This window comes from Musca autumnalis, unplaced genomic scaffold (assembly GCF_047663935.1).
Source record: "Musca autumnalis isolate F117 unplaced genomic scaffold, ASM4766393v1 scaffold_4, whole genome shotgun sequence".
Classification (NCBI taxonomy): Eukaryota; Metazoa; Arthropoda; class Insecta; order Diptera; family Muscidae; genus Musca; species Musca autumnalis.
This window is the reverse complement of record NW_027411977.1, coordinates 174238128-174255719: the sequence shown is the minus strand read 5'-3', so window position 1 is coordinate 174255719 and position 17592 is coordinate 174238128. Positions and strand designations below refer to the sequence as shown.

At 32.1% G+C, this 17592-nt stretch overlaps 1 protein-coding gene across 17 annotated transcripts in view; it reads right to left on the bottom strand.

Moving 5' to 3' along the window:
* Nucleotides 1-16045, bottom strand: part of Pka-C3 (Protein kinase, cAMP-dependent, catalytic subunit 3) — an 89072-nt gene extending 73027 nt beyond the window's left edge. The window contains exons 1-3 of one of the 17 annotated variants that reach the window (XM_073979794.1): nt 15573-16045; nt 12078-12309; nt 1167-1675 (exon numbers count right to left, since the gene is read on the bottom strand). In XM_073979794.1, coding sequence (XP_073835895.1) covers nt 1167-1614 — 448 coding nt within the window. In that variant the 5' untranslated portion in view covers nt 1615-1675; nt 12078-12309; nt 15573-16045. Of the gene's footprint in view, nt 1-1166; nt 1676-12077; nt 12310-15204 lie in introns of all 17 variants that reach the window. The other 16 variants (XM_073979795.1, XM_073979785.1, XM_073979791.1 and 13 more) reach the window with 16 other exon arrangements.
* Between the last annotated feature and the right edge of the window lie 1547 nt (nt 16046-17592).

Below are 17592 nucleotides of genomic sequence, written 5' to 3'. Positions count from 1 at the left end.
AAAAAATTTTGCATGCGATTATTCACTCATATTCAACAAAAGTCCTAGCTCATTAAAATCAAGAGTAGGAGTATAAATTATGACGTATGTATGTAGGTTTTTTCCTAATTCCATGGATGACTGTCAAAATCTATAAACAGACAACATTGGCATGTCCATACGCCTATTTGTTTCTGATTCTCGCCATATCAATTATTATTTAACTAAATTTATCTTCATGCAATACTTCTTCACTATATAAAATTCTCTATTACCTTGTCCCAAATACGTTATTGCGCAAACAATGATGTGCAACAATTAAAAATCCCCTCTAGAAGAGGTGTTGTTCGGTCGTTTGTTTTTACATGGAAATGTTTACATCTTTGGCACACGGCATATCTCTTCACACACCACACGACCAAAAGTCTGGAGATGATCATGCAATTCATTGGAAAACACACACACATGGACACTGGTCGACTGACTGACTCATCGCTAACTTGGGGATCTCACAATGAAAATTTACAAAAACAATCGTTAAAATATCAAAACATGTTTATGTTTTTTCCTGTTTGTTTTTAAGATTTTCCACACGATTTCATGGAATATTGGACAAAGATATTTCTTCTTAGTTCAAAATAAGAATAACTAAAATAATAACAAAATTTCAAGGTCTATATACACAAATTTTGAAGATCATTCAATCATTTTGCAATTGTAGAATTGCGTTTATGCATAAAAGTTTAAATAAAATGCTGTTTATGTAGAAGAAAACTCCCCGAATGGAAATACCAAAATATGGTCAATAAACTGTTTGTGGGGAGATAAATATTTAGAGAATAACGATTTTATGATTGTTGATAGCTCAATTAAAATATCATAAACTGAGACCACCGACTGTGTTTATAATTCCCAAGAAATAAATATTACATAATGACGTTATTGTGGGAATTTTTGAAACGCATAGTGTTGATATATAAATTAAAATATATTTAACCAGATACGAAAATTGACCACTAAGAAACGGATATTGTAACTGATACATCCCGCCATATCTCCTTCTATTGTTGCGGTGACAGTCATTTAAAACTGATTGTAACCAGTACTTCCTTTAAGACGTTGAATGTTTATATGATGTATTACTGTCTTAAGTATACGATTACATATATAAATAAACATTAACTTACCAACAGTTTTTATTATTTGATAGTCATCCAGACTATATTTTCTAACACCTTTGGCTGTTTCAACACTGCTATTATCCTCTGTACTATCATCTTCTTCGTCATCCGTTTCATTACCATCATCATCCTCATCTTCTTCTTCTTCCTCGTCGTCTTCATCTTCTTCATCGTCTTCGTCATCGTTATTGTCAATGTCTTCATAATTGTTTTCACCACGACCATGACTATGTTTAGTATCTTCTTCTTCATCGGCCTCCTCACTATAATCTGATTCCAAGGGATCTGAGGATTCACTGCCAGCATTTGTGTTGCGACCATTTGTATAACCATTGGTAACACCACCACAAAACCGACCCAGTTTTATTGTCGCTGAAGACTCGGTGCCTGTGTTGGTTTTAGTTTTGCTGGGACCCATTTTAGTCGATACGCGGGAACAAGTGGCTGCTGACATTTATTTGTTTGACGTTCTTTATTGCTAGGCAATCAGAGTCGTCTCTAGGTTTTTTCTGCAACTAGACAAGAAATGGATGGAAATCGTAAAATTGATTTAAAAAAACGTAAATAAGTCTTTTTATTCCCTACAATTATTTTCATTATTTACTTGGCCATTAGTCAAGTAAGTATTCATGTACTTGTTCTAGTTTCTAGTTTTATCGCTGAGGACACGTCTCACACATCCTTTTCATTCATACATAAGCATTTTATGCATTTACACACCCAAGCGCTTGGGCATTAACATTTAATTATTCCATTGGACATTTGAAGTGTCCATTCAATCAAGAGACTTGACTTGTAGTGGTGGTAGAGTGATTGGGTTTGTTTCGTTAACTTAGTCTCTTTTCTTGTTGTACTCGAATAGCTTGGATGATGCATATTATGCACTCAAGTATTAATTTTGTGGGTTAGCTTGTTCGCCATAGGAACTACTGATAACGCTAAATTTGCACAGTGATACAATATCTTTTTGAATAAGAAGAGATAGTGAAAAGATATGTTGAAATATACATATGTATTTACCATGAAGTAAATGTTTCCCACAAATATCCTTAATGGGATACAGTGGTACCTACAAAGGAAATGCCAATTTGTTGCCAATTAATTTGAAAAATGTGCTTCAGGCATGACCCCCACTTTCAGGAATTGGAAACATTTTTTATCGGCTTATTTTAAGGTATAAGTATCTAGAATATGTAATAAAATTTTCAAGTCGATCGGAACAATGATATGAGCGTTGGACGGCAACAAATAATTGTATTTTGTATGCAGCATGGAAATTAAAAACGCGCTTTTCTTTTTTTTTTAAATCGGTGCCAACTCTAGCTCGAAAACTGATGAACCGATTATCATATATTTTTGTGAGGTTATCATGAACATCAAAATCTAGTACTTCATCGATCGATTTTATTTAATTTTTTTCCGTTTTATGACCTAAAGACGTCAGTTTTTTTTAATTTTTGCCTTGTTAAGCCGAAGGTCATTTATAGTGATATTTATTTAATAAATTCTCTTTCAAGTTGAGCTGTTTAGACCTAAGAGATACATTGAAAAATTATGAGTGTACCGAGGTCCCATGCATCCTACGTTTCACGGGAGTTATGCCGATCTTCGAGCATATTATGATGTTGTTTTTGTGGCAGACGAAGGACAAGCTTGGTAACTAGTATATATACGCAATTCACTAGATAAATGTATATGCGAAATTATGTCAGTTAATTGAAACTCCAAACTTTTCCTATAGTCCTGCTTGGTAATCCCATTTTTCAATGTTCACAAATACAATGGTAAGTTTTATTCCTACGTCATTAGTACTTGCTCTTCTATACCAGAAGATTTTGTTTGATCATCAATTATTGTCTACTAATGTTCGAATACCAGCCTGGCTCATGCTGAATTTTTTTTTTATTTTTGCCTTTTTATGCGAAGGTCATTTATAGTGATATTTATTTAATTAATTCTCTTTCGAGTTGAGCTGTTTAGACCTAACAGATACATTGAAAAATTAGGAGTCTACCGACTCCAAAATTTTAAATGTTAACTTTGTCTGTCCACCGTAAAACTTACTATTTAAAAAAATTGATCGATGAAGGACTAGATCTTTATATTCTAAATAAACCCACAAAAATATATAACCATTGGTTCATTACTTTTCGAGCTAGAGTTGGGACCACTCTTGCGTGAGTTAAGCATGGGGCATTTTTAAGTGTAAGCCTACCTAATGGTTAGAATGCCTAATTATAATGAGATGATGGTCAGTTTGAAAAAATACACACATTACTATTACGAAAAAAATTAAGTAAGGTTTCGAAAATGGGAAAAACTATAAAACATTTACAAAATATATGCAATTTTTATATGTTTTTACTTTTTTTAGATGTTTGTAATATTTTAATTTTTAACATTGGAATCTTAGTACGTATGACTCTTATTAATTAGAAAGGTTGCCATAACAATCATACGCACTGAGGTTCCAATGTTTAGAAATACAAAAATAAACAACAAGTTAAAACACACAAAAAGTTGCATAGCCTTGATGTACGAGAGTCTTATTAGAGACAAACTTCAAATACCCTCCCTCATATATACAAGAATATCTTAAATCGGAGGTACTATTATATGAAGGTGGCTCCCATACGCCAAAAAATTATCTCCAATGATATTAGTTATGTCAAGACAGATTGTAAATTTAAAAACAATTCGGGTGGAAAATGTATCTCACATCAAACCGCCATGAATCAAACGCCGCCGCTATGTGGACCCATATCAATATTTTTTTGCAATGAAGTTTTCTATCCTTTTGGTATCAAAAATTCCGATGACTGAGAATACACTTTAGCAATATTATACGCGTCTACGTTCCGTCAGTTGTTGAATCGGGTTATGACAAAAAGCTTTTAAAGTTTTTATGAACATTTTTGGAGTCTCTTTAAGCACACATATAACTCAAAACAATCTTTAAAGCCACACGACATAACCAAAATAACATAAGCTTTTGTTTCTCACCAATTTTATCGTCGAATTATTATATATATATGGTAAAAAGCAAAAATATTTTACAATCGATGAATCCGAGTTTCACCCATTCAGAATTCGCGAACTGTTAACATATTCTACATAGTATAAGTGAAATTCTTTAAAATGAAGTGTTTTAGGAGGGATCCCATAATGTCGACCATTAAAAATAATTTACGTGGAAGCTGTGTTCGCATCAATGTAGAAAAATGGGTTGAAGCCAGCAAGTTTTTTTATGTTCAATTCCGATTTCTGGCTTAACCTTACATTTTATAGATCTATGCCCAAAGAGAGAATCACAGAAAACTCCACGGAGAACATAATACTAGTGTATGATTTTTCGATATAACCACTTCATCCACCTAAATTTGATGCTGACATTTTGAGCCAGAATTTCGGGGTTTTTTGATTTTTTTTTAATAATCCGGACGCGCAACAATATAATATTCAAAACTCAATATACGATTATAGAACTCGTGATTTTACATCGCTTAATGTATATCTCATGAGTGTGCTCCATACATATACGGTTATAATGTTTGCGAAAACGCGTGTCATAAATTACAGAGATACGCGAGTAATATGGGTATCTTACACAAAATAGAATGTGGAGGCATATCCGCGGTTGTTGAAGAATCTATTTGAAATAGGTGTATTTTTACGTATTTTTGATGGGTGCTAGCTTCTGAATCAAAATCGTATGCACATTACGCGAATTTTACCCACATTAAGGTTTTTTGCATTGTGTGATGCAACTGGCGGCGCACTTTGGCTGCTGAGTGAAACATCGATATATGCATAAATATTGAAAGATATTGTTTTGCTGTATCCAAAAATAGTTGGAGAACTCTCAAATAAAAACAAATTTTAGAAATTATGGTGAAAACGGGAAAATGTCACCCAAACGTATGTACATCAAGTTCTAACAAGGACTATATCGGACAACAACAGTTCAAAAATTCTCGCTTAAATATATTTTAAGGGCTGTTTGAAGATAGTTCTGAAATGTTTACCGAAGGTACTCCTTGTAGGCGTCGTTAACAATGATATACTCTCTTTCGTAGGCAAGTCTTAACATCTTGACCTAATGATCCAAAAGCTTATAAAAATCATACCGTGACCAAAAAAAAAAAAACATGACTGGTGGTGCGATAAGGAGTGACTGTCATTTGTCCAACATTTGCACATCGTAATATTTCTCTCTAACACTTCACCATAATATGGAGGTTATATTATGTTTGTTTTTTCCGCTTGTAACGCATTGAAATTATCATTTCCGACACTATAAAGTATATATATATATATATATATATATATATATATATATATATATATATATATATATATATATATATATATATATTCTTGATCAGGGTAAAATTCTGAGTCGATCTATCTGTATGGATATTATACCGACCAAGAAAACTAAGTAATTATTACAAATTAGCTAAGAATTTATTTCTTTTTTACTTGATAATATTTTCAAATTATGGTTGTTATGTGTTTTTTATATATTTATTAAAAAAGGTCAAAACCCAATAAATAAACTACAAAAATAAAAAATTTTAAAAAGAATTAGTGATCAATAAAATTTTAAAATACTCCTTGGTTTTTCATGTATAGATCACTTTTATGTAAAATCTCATATATTAAAAAGAAAAATCATTTCTGTAAAAGAGCAACAATTAATGTCGGAAACGATAAGAAAAAATATACATTTTTACCCGGGTATTTTCAATAAATTTAAAAAAGTATTAAACAGGCGGAACTGGACAGATGCAAAAGTATATATGGACTGAAAGAGAACGCTTTCAGGCATCTCACTGCGAATACGAACATTGTTACCAATTGCTCCTTAAAAGTTTTATTCCATTAATGTTGGAAATGCGCGGAAATTTAGTACATGAGAAAAAATAAAATAGCTCATTTTGTGTAAACGCTATGGTACTTTATTAAAATATTTTTTAATGGCCACAATCCTCCCTAATTAACAAAAAACAAAAAAAAACAAGTTTCCGAGAAAGACTTATTACTTTCTCCAGAAATTCGCAAAAATTCATAAACGGGGGAAATTGTCGTTTATAGGAGAACGCCACGGTTTCGTAAGTTTCAATATGTGTACTATCGAATCCTATATAGAAATGACAAAAATTTTGGATTGGTCAGGAATACCGATTTCAGAACCATTGTGCGGCTTTTCACTAAGTTGTCAGGCTGACACTACATATATTGAAAGAAATTACTCTTAAAATTCAGTTCCAAAATGGACCTCGCCGTAATTTTTAACAGCGAATATTCGCTGTAATCATGACAACATTATAATTTTGTTTTCTTTTTTTCCATACACCTTTCGCCCTGAAATGTATTTATGGTATTTATTCATAGTATTTTGTATTTATGCAACTACTGTGCATTCTGGAATATTCAATACAAAATGAACACTCAGCTGCAATGCAAAGTGGAATTATTTGTTCATAATACTCATTTAATTCCATAGCATGATAATGGTACTTATGGGTAGTGTTTTACATGTGATAGACCACTAGGGCGGGCATATGTTTATGAGCATCCAGATGTCTTTGAATGCTATAGGTTAAGTGTTTCATTTGTGTGTATGAGTGTTGAAAGTTTATCATTTCTTTTCATTTAGACATTCGTCATATCGTTAATTGAAATTCCCACTCAAATAGAGCTCACACAAGCATAGAACTTTAATGAGCATTCAGTATAGCCCAGATCAATGAGATTTAATGAATGAACAGCTAAGTAAATCCAATAGGAGCTAATTAAGCACTCAACAGTGGAATGTTTGTACAAACAATATTAACTTAAGTATCAATGTATTTTATAGAATAATTTTTAAACATATATGTATGTATTTGTTATTAAAAAAAAAACAATAATAAATGCATATGTATGTTTGTACATAAGAGTTTGTTCCTACATTCATACACTGCATTGTACACTACGAAACAAAGGCCATGAAATAAATTGTGTGAACTTGATCGTGTTTAACTACACCTGAGTGCATTCATTTTCCGCTCTAGGTAAAGGTTAAACCAAAGACTTTTGTTAAATTATTCCAAACAATTAAATTGCGTAAGACTATGCACATGCATGCACATTTAAACACCATAGTGAGTGGGCCATACATTAGCGTGTCTGCACTGCTAACACAAAATTTAATTCAATTAAAAGTCACAATCACAGTGGAAGAATTTGTAAATAAAGCAGAACAGCGTCTTATTAGAAAATAAATTATTTTGATTGAATGCGTATGTCGATATGTTGATATTAAGAAATAAGAGATTTTGCATCAACATATCTAATTGAAGGATACTGCGATCTAAATTTGTTAATTCTTTAGCTATAGATCGACTTAAATTAAATCATCATTCATCAGAAAAAGACACATAAAAGGCCTGAGATTTAAATTGGTCCTAATTGTGTTTCAAAAAGTGCTAAAATACTAGAGATAAAAAGACACTCAGCTATACCAAATTGTGGAATTTGTTATTTTAATAGCAAATATCTATGCTTCTCTTTGATGTATTAAAAAGAAAAAATGATAATGACAGTAGACTGCCTGAGCTATAAATCAATATGAAATGTATTGGTGTTGATAGTCAAATATCAGAATTATTGCAAACATGTAAACATTCCTTTATCTTTGGTGTAGGGTATTACATAGTCGGTCCTATCCAACCTTTGCTTACTTGCTAATTTGTCATTCAGTATAAAACACCCGATCCTGTTAAAAACAAATCTTAGATGAACAAAAAAAAACGAAATACAGACAAAACACAATAAAAATGGAAAATGATGGCCATTCAGTTGTCTATCTAACAAATGTAAGATTTGATATATTAATAGATTATAACGTCAGAATATCTGTGGATGGATACCTACATATGTGTGAATGTGGGATGAAGGTGTCAGTCGTAGTATTTTGTTCTCCATACGGCAGCAGCCCGGACATTTATAACAACAAAATTACAAAATACGAATAGTCAGTTTCAATAAATTTCGAAAAATGTTGCGTTTATTTTCTGTACGATGATTCAGGAATATAAAATCACAATATAACGAATGGCCAGACCAAGATGAAAGAAGAAAAAATATGGCAATAATTAGGAGCAAATAAAACATGAAAATAAAAATCAACAATAAATACAAAAATAAACTTGTTATGATTTAGGAAAATTTTCCCTGCAAAATTATATAGAAACAACTTACAGAGTATTTTATAAAAGCTGTATTTTTAATTATAGTTAACAGTTAGTAAACATACCAACAAGAAACGCTTTTTGTTTTGAAACAAAAAAATAAAACTTGAACTGTTGTGTACTTTGTAAACAGTTTTTTTTCCGTGAAATTGATTCATCACATTCTGAACAGAACTTTAATATACGAAGTCCAACAGAACATTTAATTGTATAACATTTAAATGATTTATTTATGAGATTCAAGAGTTCATACATACCCTTTATATACCCTAGACCACTATATGGAGAATGCCAAAATCTCCGAAAAGAAAAAATAGCGGGATTATATAAACAAGTGAGAAAAGGGACCGACTATGTGCAACGTCTAATATTTACAATTTTCAATAACAAGTCGATTAAAATAAAAATGCAAACAATAAATATTGGGATAGTTTGTCGCCCTTTGCTACATGTTTGACAACTGGCAACAATCTACTTGGTACTGATTTAAAGCTCTTGATTAGAATGCATGTTTATGTACATACATATATGTATAATACATCAATTAGAGTCAGAGACATACCCGTATATCTTTTAAATAAAAGTTGCAAACATTAAAATTTTGATAGTTTACTACCTGTAGCAAAAACTGTGATATTTGACCATCATTAACATACCGTAATAGATGCTGAGATATTCACATAAGATTATAAAGTTGACTTTTTCTCCACATAAAGTTTTGCCTATTCCGACACCTCAATAGTATACGACCATCACTAAAATCTAATACTTCTTCCTCTCTATGATCTCCATCAACCCCCAAATTTGGTGACTATCTAATCAAAATTGTCTGTAGCGTGATTACAAGGTTTAGACGGACAGACAGATGAACGAACTACCGGACGGACACACATAGCCAGATCGATTCGCCGAGGCATTAATTTTGGGGTATATAAGTTCTTACATTAAGGTTATGACTTTTTGAACTTTTTTCTCAAAAATGATTTCCTGTAGCAAGAATGAATGAACTTTTACCTATTAATGATTAAAACAACATTTACTCTTTTCAAGTATTAAAAAGGTCACGCACAAACCACTTTATTTCTTAAATACTATGAAATAAAAAAATTACAAAATTAACTGTTATACGAATGGATGACCTGTTGCATATTGTTGACTGTAATAACTTTTATTCTATTCAAGTATTAAAAAAGGAGATCATAAAATCAGTGGCACACAAAAGGTTATGTCATTTTGTTTATGCCGTGTCACCGGCGTAGCCAGAGGGAAATAGGTTAAGTAGTTTTGGAGATATAACATATTTAAAAAAGGTGTGGTCTAGTCTTTAGGCCCCAAAGAAGTATGTACATAGATTCTAAAGGGGAGGGAGGTACCGCGCCTCTTCAAAGCCTATTTTCATCGGGAGACATCCCCGTAAATTCTCTGAAAATTTCAAGAAGATCGGTTCATTAGGTTTGCAGGTATAACATATTTAAAAAAGTGGGCGTTGTCAATTTTTCTTTCCATAAAAACCTAATTTTGGCCATGACGAACTGGTGCAATTAACAACCAACGATATTTGACTTTTATTTACAAATATATAGCATTTTATTTAAAAAAATATAGCATTAGCTCATTCCGAATTTCAACAAAATATGTAGGCTATTTTCACTGGAGGCCATCGCTATACATTCCCTGAAAATTTCATGGAAAAGATGTCCAGTAGTTTTGTAGATATAAAATATTAAAAAGGTCGTCGTAAAAGTGGGCGTGGTAAATTTTTCTTTCCATAAAAAGCTATGTTGGGTCATGACAAAAATTTAAAAAATCATCCAAATAGGTCCAGCCGTTGTCAATTGATGCAATTACCAACGAATGACATTTGATTTTAATTTATAAAGATATTTTTATTTATGAAAGATAGAAGTGTGTGTGTGGAATTAAACCAAGGACATGAACTATACGAATGAAAGGAAATATATGCACGACTGGAACTATGTGAAAGCAAGAGATAGATATAGTTTCTTACGCGGAATAGTTCCTTGAAACTAGTTCGTTCCGGAACTACACAACTCTATAATATAGCCTATACATTTTTCATTTAAATTCCTCTATTATCGATAGTAGGCGAAAACCATTCCTTAGGATTGAAGTCTTTACTGACATACGTCTAGGTCTACGACCTTTTTATATCTGAACATGCAAATATTGTCATGCTTTACCCACTGTTATTTGTCGTGTTTTTGTAACAATATAAACTGGACAGTATCATTAAAACTTTAACAAAACTGAAATCGTTTTAAACGGCTCATAAAATAACAAATAAAAGCCAAAATGTATAAACTCGTAAATTAAAATATTGTTTAATTTTTTCGTTGCATGTGAACTACAACGCGGGAGGTGGAAAACACCCTCTTCATAACATAAAAGGACAATCAAAAATATGTTAACAATTCTGAATGTATAGATAGAATTCTAGAGGCCCGCGAATTTTGCTCTGTTTTCACCGGTATTGATTTGCATTACGTCTATGCCATTCTTCAAGTGTTTTGAAATCTCTATTTTCATTCCACCAAAAATTTATCGTTTGATCTTGGACAATAGATTCTTTGTTGTCCTGAGTCTGAATAATTACGATTTGTGCGTAAATAGAATAAATTTATGTATTTTACAACAATATGCTGAAATTTATGAAACGTTGGGTGTTTGAATGCAAAATAAAAGCATTCTATACCCAAAATGCCGCAAATAAATTATATTTTCAAATAATAATTTGTTTTTGGATTAACTGACCACATTTTTCTTAAAGAACGACACTCGTCATTGAAATGTCCAAAATATCCATGATTTGTGTGTGTCGCACGAGTTTAATGACATCGTTCGCTGCATTGTCCACCCATTTAATTGTCCATTTATGCAGAATGAAAGCGCAGTGAGTTTTTTCAATTAAATTGTAAAAAAAGGTGATTAACATAAATTGTGTTATAATTTATTGTCTGACGTTTATAACGTTTCGGTTGTTTGATCAAAAATTAAATATATGTATGTGCTTTTTCTCATTAACAATTTTTTGTTTCAACAGGTAAATTTTTAAATTGAATATTTTTAATGGTCTCTTTTGCAATTGTTCCATCCGGCTAAATAAACGCATATCAGGGATTGGAAAACAAAAATTCTGTACCAGTTAAAAACGAAATGATTCGAATATCAGTTGTAATAATTGAAATTTTATGCGGAAAGCTTTTAAGCAAATACAATCATTCTATGGTACACAATATGTATAAAATTAAATAATTCAAAGTACAATGGCAAACATTCATATTCAAAATTACGTCCTAGTTCACTTCAGTCAATTTAATTTGCGGAAATTCTCAATTTGTTGGAGAAGGAGCGAACGAACCCTTTACCCCTCTCTCCAATAAACTGAGGATTGCCGCAAGAAAAGTGATCTAATAAATTCTAGTCTAATATAATTAAAATTTTTCGAAATGTGACATGCATTATTGGAATTATAGATGAAAGTGATATGAAAGTAATATTCCCAACTGATTTTTATTAAAGACAGGTTGCCACACTTAAAAAACATTTAATTTATTACTGTTAATTAGATTATTCTTCTCATTGGTTTTATTTATTTATATTTTTAATTTCAAACATTTCTCAACAATTCATTTTTTACTTTCAATCAAAACAAACTTACCCAAAATGATGTTGAAGAAGTAGCTTTGATTTATGTTTAGTGTCTATAAACCTCGGGGAATCACCACTTGAAAGTTTTATATGTACATAGAATGTTTGGTGTATACACACGATTACAAATGATTTATTTTTGAGGATTTGCTAATATTTTAAAATTTTTGTTGTTTGTTAAAAAACGTTTAAATATGTATGTACATTTATTCTGCACTTTTTTCTATTCAGATCTGAGGCAACTAATAAATAAATGTTTAGTCATATACCGAAAAAGAGATCAATAACAGACGAGAAACCAATTAATACTGGTACAAATTGTTGTAATACAATTAGACTGCATACAAACACTCGAAGAGTAAACTGATATCGAATCTAAGTTGTTTGGTGATCGACGTAAAGCGCTATATAAACTTTTATTTGAATAAGCATCCGAACTAATTCAATAATATTTGGCCAAAATAACAATAAATAAATTTGCTATGATGTTGGCTGTAATTGAAAACAAACAAAAATCTAGACGAAAACCGGCCAACTACCACTAAACAAAATTTTGGTAGTATATGTATTCAAGAACAATGGAATATGGCAAATGAATGGGAAATATTAAGTGAGTGCAGTAGATTTAACTAAAAAAGAAAAACAACAATCCGTATTAACGTTTGCTTGAGACAATGGTCATGCATGTTAAGGTGTTTATACAGTTAAACGTCTACTAATATGTGGTAAGAACATAGTGGCAAACATTGAAATGGATGTAAAAAGCGTTTCTTCATGAAATTCTGTGCAGAGTCTAGTTTGAAAACAGTTTGATGCAAGATAAAGTAGTTTGAGGGTAGTCTAGAATTGTTTGGTAACCATCAAAGTATTTGGAATGATCTTCGATATTACGAAATCTAGATTAAAGACAGTTTGAAACGCGATATAGAATTTTGAGGGTAGTAAATAATAGTTTGATACATGCCAAAGTAGTTGGAAGGTTGTTTAATGCCAGGAACAGTTTGACAAAAGATAAAGAAAGTTTGATATCCGCCAAAGTCGTTGGAGGGATGTTTGGTGCCAGGAAAACTTGCTTGAAGGCAGTTCAATACAAAATAGGGATGTTTAAGTGTATTCTGATACTATACAAGAGTTTGATATCCACCAAAGATTTTAAACCGATTTTCTAATGCTAGGACAACTAGTTTCAAAGCATCTTGATACATGATACAGAAGTATAATGACAGTCTGATACTAACGAAGTGTTTGATATCCGAAACAGTTGTTGGAAACATTTTTAATACTAGGAAAACTAGTTTGAAATTCATAAAGAAAGAAAGATAAAGAAGTTGGAGGGTATTATAATACTATAAAATAATTTGATGTCCTCCAATGCAATTGGAAGAATGTTTAATGCCAGGAAAACTACGATAAAGAAGATTGATTGATCTGATACTAAAAAAATTGTTCGATACCCGCCAAAGTAATTGGAAGAACGTTTGATCCTAGGAAAGTTTGAAAGCAGTTTGATACAAGATAGAAACAAATGAGGATATTCTAAAAAACTAGTTTGAAGGTAGTTTGATGTCAGGAAAACTAGTTTGAAGGCAGTTTAATGCAAAATAAAGAAGTTTGAGGGAATTAAAATACTAATAAATAGTTTGGTGTCTGCCAATTAAGTTGGGAGAATGTTTGATACCAAGAAAACTAGTTTGAAGGCAGTCTGTTGCACGATAAGGAAGTTTGATGCCCGGCAAAGTTGTTGGAAGCATACTAGATACTAGGAGTAGATGTTTGAAGGCAGTTTATTGATACTAAAATGTTGTTGAAAAGATGTTTGATACTAGGAAAACTAGTTTGAAGGTAGTGTGTTAAACGATAAAAAATTTGGAGTGATGCTAAAGAAGAGTTTGGTACCTTCCAAATTAGGAAAACTAGTTTGAAGTTAGCTTTATATAAGACAAATAAGTTTAAAATAGTTTGCTATCCGCAAAAGTGTTGGAAAACTAGATTGAAGGCAGTTTGCTACAGGATAAAAAAGTTTGAGGGTAATCTGATTTATATGCGACAAACGCATGCATGATCTTTCCAGAACTTAAGTAAAAGGATGAACGAACCCAATCCTTGATTGATCAACAAAGCTCGTTTTGCGTCGACGTCAAATAAAATCCCCACAAGAGAAGGAAACATAAACAGGGATCAGTAATGGCTTTTCGGAAGTAGAATCCCTTCCTAGAAAGGTGGATTGAGATAACTGTAATTTTGATATTGCCCCATAGAACGGTACCTCCTGATGTTCAGTATTTTCTAAGTTATACCCACATTTTCCTACAGAAATGGGTAAAATTCGGTATAAATTCTTCGTTGGGAATGTACAACATTTCTGTAAAGAATTGTCGGTATAGTTCCACGTTTTGATATAGCCAATATAGAAAGGTACCTCAAGATTTTCGGTATTTTGAAGGTTTTAGCCACATTATCTTACAGAAATGACTGAAATTTGGAATTTAGTATTTGATATGGGTATAAGACATGCCTACAGATAATTGTGGGTAGAGATGCACGTTTTAATAAAGACCTCTTTTTTAGGATTACTCTACTGTAGTTACTGTAACTTGGTAGTTCGGATTCTCTCAAATGGAATGACTGTTACACGGTATTTCGCATTCTGAATGTGTAGAAAATTTCAAAGTATCTTTGGTATTAAACCTTTTTTAAAAGAAAGCGATATTCTTCCGTTAGCGAGAGGGAAGACCTTGGTACTTTCATAACCGAATGAAAACTAATAGTTCCATTTTACTTCAATACAACTCGTGGCGGAGGGAATAAACAGTCTTACTTGTTGTTCTTATTCTATATATCAGTCGACAATTTACGTACATAAAGTTAGTGTCATATAGTTTAAATATCCAAATTTTTATGACAAAAACCTAATGTATTTACTTTATTCTTATTCCCATTTTATTACCAATAAATATTTGAATTACGTATTTTAGGAGTTTACTCTGTACTTGGTTAGTGGTACTTGTGGTCTGTTAACAACGGTATCGAACAACTGATCTCGAATTTCCGGTTTGTTGCAAAACCAACTACTTTACAAGAACTTAAAAAAGAATAAGACTCAAAACAAAAAGAAGAGGAGAACAAACCAGACATACATAAATGAAAAAAGCTTGGTTTCAATGTAGGATTGTTCTATTATTACGTGTGTTTATATGCGGCTTTCAGTCTGTCTGTTTTTTGTCCGTTAGCTATTCCAGTTGGCTAGTATTGTTCTCGTGCAGTATTTTGCCTCTTGCTCGGTACGTATCTTAAACATTTATTGTCGGTTGCAACATTTTAATGGTTTTATGCAATTCTGTCATGCTCCAAAGCAAACAAAGTTCACTGCTTTACAGTCGCACTTTAGCACTTTCTTCACCTTCAACTCACTTGTACAAAGTTCACGAGATTGTATCGTATATTTTATTTGAATATTTTTTGCTTTTGTGTCGAAATGCACAGATTTTCTTTTTAGCCCACTCACTTTTTAACTTTTTGTTTTTTTCTTCGGTTTTTTGATTTCTGATTAACGGGAAGATGTGAAAAATTGGAAAATTTTTCAAATTATATTTTTCTTAATTTTTATTTGTGTCTGATTTGTCTGAATGATGATTTTTCCGTTCTGTGCGAACCGTGCGATTCCACGTTCTAAATGAAACTGAAACGCAAAAATATGAAAAAGTGCGACCACAACGAATGCTGCCGTCGCCGCAACTGCCGATTAGTTGTTGGCCAAATGTGTTTGGATGCTGAAGTGTCCGTCTGTCAGTTAGTTTGTTGTATCCACACAATCGAATATGTTGCCCGCCTGCAGCTAATGTCGTCGCCCGCTATTATAGCGCTGTCTGAATTATTGTTGTTGCTATAGCTGCTGCTACATTGGCCGTTGTTGATTATAGCTCTTGGCTAAGTGGCAGCCGTGCAGCCGTTGTCTTTCGTGTTTCTTGTTGCTGTGGTTGGTGGCTCTTGTTGTTCGTCAGTCTCCCACTTTGTCTATAACAAATATGAAAAATCAAGTTGAGAGTCGTGTGAGAAACGTCAAACTGCCATAGACTATGAGGAAAAGATGTGTCCGTCGTTCGATGATACATTTGAAAAAGAAGACAAAATATAACAGCAACATTCAGCATTAACTGCAAAGAAATTTTTACACAGTACTTCGATTCAATAGCTTCGGTTTAAAAAAATATACATATATTTTGAAAAAACATATAAAATTAGATTTTAATACATTTATCTTCCAAAAACGGCTTATTATAGGAATATTGACTGTAATATTTTCCTAATTTATTTGAATCGATACCAAATGTTCCATATGCCGAATTTTCCGACTAAGACATACTTAACATAATGTATATAAAATGTGTGTGCCTTTGGTGGCCTTGTTTATTGTTAATATGACCTGGTAATTATTGTAATTAATGGCAGTCCATTTGTGTTAACTAAAGAACTCATAAAATGTCATAGTTTCCAGATATTGCCGGTTTGAGACCTATATCGGATTGTTTACATCTAATACGGCGGGAACTCGATTGGTCGACATGGTAGTTCTTTTGGAGAGGATATTATACCTAATATTGTTGATACTTGGTGGTATCTCAATAAAAATACAATTCAAAAAATTTCACAATTTTCAAATATTCACACAAACACTGGGTATATTGGAACCTCCATTAAGGAGTAACCCCTACATATCACATTCAAAAAATCGAAAAAAAAAAACATTTTTAGCTTATTTCGAAGTATGTACAGACAAATTAAAAGAGATATGACCTTTTCAATCAAAGAGCCCGTTTTTTTGTGTAGAGGCTCATTTAAAACGCGTTTTTCTCGGAGTGCCATTTTTAAAGTCGGTGCCAAATATATTTAGAAATCGATTGGACCGATCTTCATATATATTGGTGAGCTTATTAAGTACATAAAGCGTGTCTTTAAGCGAGACCGATTTTAAAAAGATTTGCCAGATTTTTATATTAAAAATGGAATGGAAATGGAAATTTTTTTATTTTGGCAGTTCACAATTTGTTTTAAATAGATTTTTCAAAATTGTGTTTCGGCTAAAGACAAGATTATTAGGTTCTTAAATGCCCACAAAATAAATGAAAATGGTCCCATTCTTTTTCGAACTATCGTTGGCTCCGCAAATTATAACTAAAATCCTTAAAATTCCGAAAATCGGGAGGTACCGTTATATGGGGTCTATACCAAAACATGGACTTATGTTGACAATTTTTGGTGGAGAATTTTCGTAACCACTGAAAATTTAAAACGTCAAATTACAGCTAGTTCGGTTAAAAATTGTACGTATAATCCTCAAAATATCGAAAATCAGTATGTACTGTTATATGGGGCTATACCAAAACATGGATTAACGTCCATAATTTTTGGAATATAAGTTTTGTGGTCACTAGGAACCCTAAATGTCAAGTTATTGTCAATTCGGTCTAAAAATGTGATTAAAACCGTCAAAATATGTACCTGAAATCAGGCGGTACCGTTATATG